Source organism: Equus asinus, chromosome 2, assembly GCF_041296235.1.
Source record: "Equus asinus isolate D_3611 breed Donkey chromosome 2, EquAss-T2T_v2, whole genome shotgun sequence".
NCBI lineage: Eukaryota > Metazoa > Chordata > Mammalia > Perissodactyla > Equidae > Equus > Equus asinus.
Window position 1 is genome coordinate 62,397,523 of NC_091791.1, and position 10,433 is coordinate 62,407,955.

At 44.3% G+C, this 10,433-nt stretch overlaps 1 protein-coding gene across 4 annotated transcripts in view; it reads left to right on the forward strand.

The window, feature by feature from the left end:
• The window catches only part of VCL (vinculin), a 97,080-nt gene extending 87,460 nt beyond the window's left edge, over window positions 1–9,620 (forward strand). For 2 of the 4 annotated variants that reach the window (XM_070490656.1, XM_014860621.3), the window contains exons 19-22: window positions 1,698–1,901; window positions 3,933–4,136; window positions 4,525–4,629; window positions 7,471–9,620. In XM_070490656.1, coding sequence (XP_070346757.1) covers window positions 1,698–1,901; window positions 3,933–4,136; window positions 4,525–4,629; window positions 7,471–7,617 — 660 coding nt within the window. In that variant the 3' untranslated portion in view covers window positions 7,618–9,620. The remainder of the gene's footprint in view (window positions 1–1,697; window positions 1,902–3,932; window positions 4,137–4,524; window positions 4,630–7,470) is intronic. The other 2 variants (XM_070490668.1, XM_014860623.3) reach the window with 1 other exon arrangement.
• Window positions 9,621–10,433: the final 813 nt, after the last annotated feature.

Here is a 10,433-nt window from a genome sequence, read left to right on the forward strand (position 1 = left end):
AATTTAAGTTTGATTACAAATAAACCCAGATACATCGTGAAGTAGAATATACATGAATTGTAAAGATAAAATTTAAGAGGCAGACAGCTTCAGCCTACCTATTTACCCTAATCTGCCATTTGTGGCCAGAAATCCTTAGGTCTGACTGTCTCTGGAGGTTTGGAGCATCAGAGGATTGCTGACTATGAGCTGTGTGAAGTCAGGAGCTGCTTGAACCATGTGTGTTTGGGGAGGTGGGTGGAGGTATGTGTTTGTAGTATCTGTCAATCTGTCTGTCTTTGTATACTTTGGGACTCTGAATCCCAGCAGCAGTGAGCTAGCCTCTCCTCCAAGGAATGGGGATGAGTCCCAGTTGAGGCAGAGGTTAGGTGAAAGGATTTCGATGGTACCTGAATCCCTTGTTGACCCTGAATCCTCCAACTTTGTCGTCACCTTTTGGAGACAGTTTTCTGTGCCAGATAAGACTTTTAGGAGTGATAGCAACCGCCAATATAATTCCACACAAACTCCTACTCCTCTTGATTAAAGATGGTTGATATAAAGAACCTGTGTTCACCATTATTCACATAAGTGGTTTTGGCCTCATTGGGGCAATTCCTTTTATTTTCTTTCCTCTCTAGCCTATTTTAGCATTTGATCCCTTTGCCTCTTCCCCTGGCCTTTCAGAATTCCCATCCCTGGTATTAAATTCATTCTCTCCCTGCTTGGATTCTGTTCTCTCATGGGCACCAATTTTGGTCTCTTCTGAGTTCAGCCTTGGTCAGTTGCCAAGTCCATGTGTTATCTATTAAATATGTAAATTGAGTTTGAGGTGAGTGGGAACCCTATTTTGCAACAGGAGAGATTTAGGTTGTACCCAAAGAACAGCTTTCTGAGTTTGTACTAGCAATGGATTCCATATGAGATTGTGGAAGCATTGTCTCTGAACATCTTGAGGGGATAGAGAGCTGGTCTGAGGTGTGGGTTTTCCGTAAGATGGAGGCTGGATCACTTCTCGAGCCCCCTTCCAGCTGGGTGATTGTAGGGTACTTAATAAGTCCTTTTCAGTCACTATCATGTTTGCTGTCCTGCCTCTTTCCTGGTTTGATATATCTGTTGCCTCCAATGTGTTGTTTTTAATTCTGGGACTTTTAACTCCTGAGGGAAATAATAATGTGTGTCTGGCAGCTACAGAGCTGACTCAAGTCACTGCCTGTGTCCAAGAACATGTAGAACAGTGTCCATATGAGCCAGCAGGTGTCACTTTGTTTTGTTCAAAGCAACTTCTGTGGCTGCATTTACTTTTTCCCTCTGGATTCCTTTTAAAAGTAATCAGCTACTACTGTTGGGTTGTTTGGTGTCTCAAAAATGTTCTGTCGTGAGAATTACTCTTGGCAAGTTTAACTTTGGCAGTCAGTGAATAAAAAAGGAAGGAATGCCACTTGCTTTCTTGGTATAAATGTTTCTCTGGAAACCCTTTGCCACTGGAGTGAATCTCTTTCCTTCACTCACTATGAACAGGGTAGGTTGGACTGGTGCTGGAGGCTGAGAATTCCCCCTTTTGTGGAGCTTGGTCATCTGGCTCCTGAAGAATATGCCGTTTTCTTTCCCATCCTAGGCAAGCTTTGGTTACTAAACCAGCTGAAGCTCAGTTTCCCAAGTCCTCCTGCTCTTACTAACACTGTCCCTGTTTCTCATCCTTCCTGCCATCGACAAAGCCGGGTAACCCAGCCGCTGAGGTGGGTCTAAGTGTTGTAGCTGAGGCAGATGCGGCCGATGCTGTTGGGTTCCCTGTCCCCCCTGACATGGAAGACGATTACGAACCTGAGCTGCTGTTAATGCCATCCAATCAGCCGGTCAACCAGCCCATTCTGGCCGCGGCTCAGTCATTGCATCGGGAAGCTACCAAGTGGTCTAGTAAGGTACTGATTAGCACCCCCAGTTGGGGCTGCTCCATATGCATCCGGCCATGTGCAGCCTTGACACATTGCATCACTCATGATCTGTGCGGGTCCTGTGAGTCTGAGCAGGGTGGGCATCTGTCTGTCTGCACCTTGTTGTTAGGACTGGCTTCACAAGTTGATAGGTTTGCTAATACCAGATTAATTGGATTGCATTTATGTTTGGGGGCTAGTGAGAGATGGGGTCACTTTTTGAAAGGATTCCTTTTGTTACTGACCTTGTGGGCACTTTGGGAACTGTAAATCCCTTGGGAAGCCGTGGATGCATCTCTCAATGACTTGCAGGTCAGGAACCATTGTAGACCAGTAAGAAGTCACCTGGCCTGATCATTGAGCTTTGCCTGCCACCCCCGCCCCTGCTGATCTCTCACTGATGGCTCAGGCAGAGTTGATCAGGATGAGAAGCAGCTTCATATGGCAGGGTCTCTGGGGAGGACTGCTTGCTGCCCTGCACTTGGCTGTGTGGCAGATGCTGGCCTTAATGGGAACCCATGGGGAAAGGGGCTTCACTGACTGCTTGTCCAGGTGTTGCAGTGAGAGAGGATGGGAATGGGGAACAGAGAGCACTCAAGGCTGCAGGACAAGCAGTAATAGAGCTTTGGCCTTGGGGACTGAACCAAGGCTAGTTTCGGGTATAGGGGCGGGGTGATCACTTTTTTCCCTTTGAAGGTGGCATGTTCCAAGAAGAAAGGGTTTGAAGAGTGTTGGGTAATAATTAACCCTGGCACTATACTGTCTTCTAACCAAGGTCATGAAGTTCTATAGTGATCCCAGGTCTGTACTGGAAGAGGTGGGCCCAGACGGCCTTGTCTAACACACCCTATTCTCATGACTTCTTCCCATACCTGTGTTCTCTCTGGCTTCAGTTACTGCCTGAGATGTTACACGCCTTCCAGCATAAACGATCAGCCACTTTCTGGTGCCCATGGTGATCTCTCACAGAGTGCCCTGCAGTGGCATGGTTTGTGTATGCCTCACTGCATCATATAGAAATTGAAAAGCATGAGGGGAAAAATGAGGAGGTCCTGGCCTTTCAGGTGGTTTTGAACATGGCAGTTGTTATTTTTGGTTGTTACCAGCCAAAAGATGAACCTTTTAGGATATAAAGTAAATTACTTGTGCAATTCTTTATTATGACCCATGAGGGTTTTATGCCAAATCTAAGATAAACTAAGATAAAATGCCAAATCTAAGATAAACTGCTATTAGTTGGCATGGGGGGTTCCATTTACAGCTTGGCTCATGATTTTATTTTCTTGATATGTCCCCCAGCATCCTCTTAGCTAAAGGTTTCTTTAATTGAAGCCACTTAGCTGAGGGGCTGAAGGGTTGATTCTTGGCCTTTTTAAATGTGAAAAATTAAAATAAGGCAGGCAAGACAAAGAGGCAATAGAGGGAGAGAAGGAGTAGTCTAGGTCAGGAAATATATTTTTTATCACCAAGGCTGATAATAGTTACTTGGGGTTTTAAATTCTAGTTCAGCAGCGGTAGTCCTTGGCTGCTATTTGTAACAAGTGTAAGGATGAAGAGGATGATTTCAGCATCTGGAAAAAAGCCTCCTCTGTATTTTCCCCTCAGGCCAGCTCTACTGCTTTTCCCCTATAGAAAGGAAAATGCCTGTTTAACCAACTTCTTGGCCCCATTTTATTGATATTTTATTGACATGATTAACCTGGAGATGCTGACATGCTTGTTTAGTGCTGTGCCTGGGGCGCACATCTTGTCCTTTCAGATTAAGATCCAGGTCTTCCTTTTTTCAGTCGGGTGATCTCTCTCTCTCTCTCACTCTCACTCACTGAGTGCTGGGGTGAGTGCCCTGGGTCACTCTTCTCTTTGTTTCCCCTGTGCTATCCATATCATTTTATCCTCTTCTCACTCTTCCAGAGGGCTGCTAGAGCAGCAGGCTCTCTCCTCTTCTCTGTGCTTCTACCTCCTTCCCTAACTTGGCCAGAGTGTGGGCTGAGCTCACACTGTATCTTTGCTTCTCTCTAGGGCAATGACATCATTGCAGCAGCCAAGCGCATGGCTCTGTTGATGGCTGAGATGTCTCGGCTGGTAAGAGGGGGCAGTGGTACCAAGCGGGCACTGATTCAATGTGCCAAGGACATCGCCAAGGCCTCAGATGAGGTGACTCGGTTGGCCAAGGAGGTTGCCAAGCAGTGCACAGATAAGCGCATTAGAACCAACCTCTTACAGGTACTCAGGAAAGTGTGTGTGTGTGTGTGTGAATCAGAGTGAGGGTGTGTGGGAGGGAGGAACGCAGAAGAGAGAAAAGTGGGTGAGCAAGGAGGCGGCAGTGCTTCAGAGTGGAAAGAAATAAAAGGGGAAATATGCATGCGTATTGGGGGAAAAACAGATTCAGGAGTTTATTTCCTAATCAAATGAAAGAAATTTTAGTGCTTCCATTTCTGGACACAGGGCATATACTGATCCTAGGGAGAAAAGAAGTGGAATTCTGCTGCTAATTCACTGAGTGCCTTCTGCATGCTAGCCGCTGAGAATACAGAGGTGGATAAGTCTTGCCCTCAAAGAGCTTGTGGGCAAGAAAAATATAGAAACAGGCTAAATTAAATTTTCTTTTTAGGTATGTGAGAGAATCCCCACCATAAGCACCCAGCTGAAAATCCTGTCCACAGTAAAGGCCACCATGCTGGGCCGGACCAACATCAGTGATGAGGAATCTGAGCAGGTATGTGTCTGCTCCTTCTGGTTTCTTGCCAGCAGCTTCTTTGCTAGTTATAGCAATTAATTCAGCTTTGGGGAAATTTAACCTGTTAATTGAGCATTCAGTATGTGGGATGCAGTCTTCAACCCTCTCAGAAGGGCATCTGTGTTGGAGAGATGCATCAGAAATTTGGAAGGGGAAGTAAGGCTCTTGTGTAACTTTTGTTATTTTACAGATGGGAAATTGAGGCCTAGGGAGGTTAAGTGTTGGAATCAGTAGCAGTTAGGACTCTTCTCAGTTCTTTTCCTCCCTGGATTAGGTTTGGCCCTCTTGAGGCCTTCAGTGCCTGTTTACTCCCGCCCACTATATCTTTTTGGCTGGAGAGAATTTCTCCTTCCTAGCTCTCTGGGTAAGTACCTGAGGGAGGATGAATAGTGTAGGCTTCTCAGGGGCCTGTGCTGAGGCTGAAATGACAGCTCAAAGGAGGTGCTTCTCTTTCGGTTTCTTTGACAGAGATTGAAGTAAGGATGGTGGGAGGGTTCTCTTAAGCAATGCTTCTTATATGTAGTTTGGCAACCACTTCTTGGAGTTTGTCCTCCTTCCTTGCCTCCTGGAAATGTGGCCCAGGTCTTTCAGAAAGCCCTCATTTGAGCACCTCTTCCTCTCCCTCTCCTTATCTCCTCTCTAGAAGGCTCTGCTGCGAGCCAGACTCCCAATTTCTTCCTATGGCAGGTAGCACATCTTTGGCTGAACTGCCCAGACAAGGCTTATCATACATGGTCTATGTATGTGCACTGTATTAGCCACTATATAAGGAATTTAAAAAAATAGACATAATCCCTCCCTTTGAGGAACTCAAATAGTTTGAAAAACCATCTCTGATCTCTAGGCCAGGTGACAGAGGCTAAGGGCACTTTAGAGATAAGGCGGCTACTCTTTTTGGTGCCAGTAATGCTCCTTTCACTACCATGTTTTTTTTGGGGTTTTTTTGCTGAGGAAGATTAGCCCTGAGCTAACATCTGTTGCCAATCCTCCTCTGTTTTTGCTTGAGGAAGATAGCCCTCAGCTAATATTTGTGCCAGTCTTCCTCTATTTTCTATTGTGGGTCACTGCCACAGTGTGGCTGATGAGTGGTATAGGTTTGCTCCCAGGATAAAACCCATGAACCCAGGCTGCTGAAGCGTAATGTGCTAAACTTAACTACTATGCCATGGGCCTGACCCCTCACTACCATGTTTTAAGCCAGTGGTTCTCACCCTAACCCTCTCTTCTCCCAAACCGTAGGAACTGGATTGTCACCCCTAACTCCCATGTATTCTAGCCAGGGTTTGGGCACTGGGCTCTTTCCTGTCATATGAGCTCTTCTGCCCCAAGAAGAAGTGGCAAAAACAGGGAAGGAAGGATAAGGCTCAGAGTTTCAGACCTTATTATTTAGTTAATCAATTAACCAACAAACATGTATCTTTTGAATGTCTACTATGTTCCATTAAATATTCCAATTTAAAAAAAGGTAGAAACTGACAATGTGTTAGAATGGAAAAAATACAGGATTCCAAGTCAGAAGTTTTGAGTCCTCATCCTGACTATCGTGTGAGTTTGGTTGACAAGTCTCCAAACCTCTATGGGCCTCAGCCTCTTTGTTGACCAGGTGAAAAGATCAACTGTTCCAGAATTATAGCCCATAGTTATGCCTCTCAGAGCCCATGAACCCTCTGAAATTTCATGCACAAACCCTCTGAAATTTTGCACATGTGAGCCTTTTTCTGGAGAGAATCCACAGCCTTCATTAAATCCTCAAAGGGTCTGTGGGTCAAAAATAGTTAAGAATTAAAAAAAAAAAAGAATTCGTGGTTTAATGGATCTATAAGTTCCATGACTTTCTGTGGTGGAGCACCAGTGTGATCCCAGTCCTGTAAGTTTGTGTGTTTTAGAAGATTTACTATTTAGATTTTCATGGATTTATAAGGTGGTTGGTTTGTTCATTTGGTTATTTTTTCCATTTATTAATTAGATATTTATGAAATACCACTTATGTGCCAGGCACTGTCCTAATACTGGGGTAGAGCAGTGAACAAAACGGACAAAAATCTCTGCCATAACGGAACTTAAATTTTAGGTAAAATCAGATAAAACCACCTAGTAAGGGGCCGACCCGGTGGCGCAGAGATTAAGTGTGCACGTTTCGCTTCTTGGTGGCCCGGGGTTCGGATCCCGGGTGCGGACATGGCACTGCTTGGCAAAAGCCATGCTGTGGTAGGCGTCCCACATATAAAGTAGAGGAAGATGGGCATGGATGTTAGCTCAGGGCCACTCTTACTCAGCGAAAAGAGGAGGATTGGCAGCAGTTAGCTCAGGGCTAATCTTCCTCAAAAAACAAAAAAAACCCACCTAGTAAAACATATAGTACATCAGTTAGTGATGATGGGTTCTGTGGAGAAAAATGAAGAAAGCAATGGAGAATAAGGAATGCTAGGATTTGGGAAGGTGATTTGTGATTTAAAATAAGGTGATGAGGGAAAGCCTCTCCAAGGTGACAAGTGACCAAAATCTAAGGAGGTGAGGGGTGAGCCATGGGAAACCTGGGGGAAGAGCATTCCAGTTAAAGGGAACAGCAAGAGCCCAACGGAGGAGCTTGTGTGAAGACTAGGAAAAGAGCATACGCTAGAAGCCATTTGAGGGTATAGTACACCATTAGTGATGGTCCAGTTTTGGGTTCTTTTTGGTGATCCAGCTAAACCACCAGTGTTGTGATGGGGGATGCCAGATGCAGGTAGAGTAAACTGCAGTCCACCCCTGGCTTTAGCCTTTTTTGGAGGCAGGGCTGTGTCAGAGACTGAGTAACGGAGAGCTCCTCTGTCCTTGCAGGCCACAGAGATGCTGGTTCACAATGCCCAGAACCTCATGCAGTCTGTGAAGGAGACTGTTCGAGAAGCAGAAGCAGCTTCAATCAAAATTCGAACTGATGCTGGATTTACACTGCGCTGGGTTCGAAAGACTCCCTGGTACCAGTAGGTACTTGGTGGAACCTGGCTGGCATAGAAACCCCTACTAAACAGAATGAAATGATCTGAGTCCCAGGAACCACCCAAAATTGCTGGGGGGTTGAAAACCACATTGTGGCCTGACATAACAGAAAGGAATGGGGGCCTCTTCACATTAGAAAACATTAATACTCTTGTCATGGACACTTTGAAATATGTCTCCGTATAAAGCCTGTATTCTCAAACACAGTTATACTCGTGCATACTCTATCCCAATAGGCAGACTGGGTTTCTAGCCTATGGACTTCACAGAAGCTCAGAATCCAAGAGTGAACACTAGCCAGACAACCTGCTCTGCCCTTGTTCCCTAGGGAACAGTTCTCCCTCTGCTTCCTTTTCCTTGCCCCCCATTCTCCCTGCCAGGCTCCCAAGACCTAAGGCCCAGGCAAGTCAGTTAAGAAGGAAATCACTGTGCCTCCAAAATTCTTTTGGGCTTTCCATGTTGCTGCTGACCCTGCCTACCTTCCCTGGCTGTGCTACCTGGGTCCTTTTCAGAAGTGAGCTTTGCTGTCACAGGGGAAGGTGGCCTCTTGGGGAGCCTCAGCTTTATGGGGTCTGGATTCACTTCCCGCCCTTCCACAATTTAATCCTTCTAGTTTCCCACAGTTTACAAAACCAAATTTTACTCTTGTTAGGAGGAAATCACAGAATCAGATAATTCTGTCTTTACTGTGCCCCTGAGCGATATCTGTGCTAGGGAAATTTCCTGTCCCATATCCTGCCTCGGCCTGCCAAGGTAGCCATCCCACGAACACTGTGTGTCTTGGTGCTCTCTGCCACTGAAAGGGCAGAGTAGCTGGGGCGTGGCCCTGCCCATCCTTCCAGCAGGGCCATTCCCAGGCACTCCATGTTTTGTCACTGCCTGCAGAGGTCTGTGCTGAGGCCTTATCATTCATTCTTAGCTCTTGTTCTTTCTGAGCTGAAATGCTGCATTTAATTTTTAACCAAATCATGTCTCCTATCCTGGCCTTTGTATTCTTCCCCCATACTCTTCCTAAACAAGATTTTAAAGATATGTATTTGTTCATCTGTAATTTTGAAAGATCCTTTTTATCCTTTTGAAATTCAGTCCTAAGAATTGGTGCTTGCCTCCCAGGAGTGTTTAATGGAAAGGCAATCCTGTCTGAAGGTCACTTCCTACCTAAGGGAGAGTGGTACTTACAGACTGGAATTTTGGCGCTGTTTGGGATGAATCAATGGGAAATAGTCCTCAGTAACTCCTACCTCCCTTAACCAACTACAACCAAGCCCCTTGCATCCTCTCCTCCCTCCCAAGTACAACTTTTCAAGAGAGTAATGGGTATGATATTTAATTATCATCATAATAAGTTTTCTATTAGCAAAGTGAGAGAGAAGGCAATCTTTCCTTTTTTGCACTTATCACTGCTGTCTAAGCATTCCCCAGCACATGAAACCATATTTCTTCCCCAAGCCAGAACTGGATGAGTAAAGGAGTAAGAAGCTTTGCCTGAATGTCCTTCCTTCCCACCTCCAATGTGTGTTAGATCCAACACTGAATGTGTAAAACTTGTCTTAAAAGCTGGTACCGTACACTCAGGCTTCCTCTATTTCCTTTTAACTGCTAAAGGTTATTTTCAAGGCCCTCAGCTTATTTGTATAGTTGCTTACCTGATATAAATGCAATATTAATGCCTTTAAAGTATGAATCTATGCCAAAGATCACCTTTTATTTTACTAAAGATTACTTAGAGGAAATAAGAAAAATCATGTTTGCTCTCCAAGTTCTTCCAGCATTTTGAAACACTGGTTTACACTTTATGCTGATGTGCTTTTCTCTAATATCAGTGCTCAAGACACAGTGAAGCAAAATTAAAAAAAAAAAAAAAATCCCTGAATGATGATTAGAGACATTACCACTAAGAAACTACATTTATAAGCTAGTATTTGTTATATACAAATATTTTCTGTCTCTTTTGTTCTGTTTAAAACAATAAAGTGCATTTGTATAAATAATGCTTTAAATGATGGGTATGTTATTTTAGCAGAACTTTTAGGTCTTCTCCTTTGTTTTAAAGAATAGCCAATGAAACTAATCCTCAAGATCTGGAAACTAAAGATTTTTATTTAGTCCAAGTGTTGTACTGGAAGGAGGAGAAACCAGCAGTAGTATATTTACTTAACAAGGATCTGTGTAATAAATGACAACTTTGGGGATTATGTACTAGAAGGAAAAGTGACAAAGGTTAAAAGTAGGAGGAAAGCAGCCAGGTGATGTGGATCATCCCCTGCTTAAGTAGTCTGTCTTCATCTTAGAAGAGTCTAGCTATTTGTGGAGACCATTGCTATGCCCTAATGAGCTGAAGCTGTTACATGTACAGGAATACCACAGGTCCGTTTTACGTATTCCAAAGCTCAATATAGAACAATAGGGTTGTCAGGGATCCACAAGGGCTATGATGCAGAGCTGGCTTTTGGGGACATGTTCCTCTTGCTTGAGGAAACACTAACTAAAGGCGTAGGTTCTTGGAATAGAGCTAGGACATCACTGTTTTTGCCTGATTTTCTAGATATGAAAGGGGTAAAAAATCATTAAAGGGTGATAGTTCTGCTTTAACTTATAAAAGTTGCTGACTAGGGAGGCAGATTCCAGCCTGTTTGAGTTAAACAGAAATGTCCAAGGCTACTGAATTAGTTCAGCAATGTCTGAAAAGAGTATTCATGGTCTCATTTTTGCTGCTCACCCTATGTTCACTGGTGCTGCCTTCTTGCTGCATTATAGTTTAGTTGCATTATATTTCAGTTTTCCCAAATCAGGTGACTCTAAGG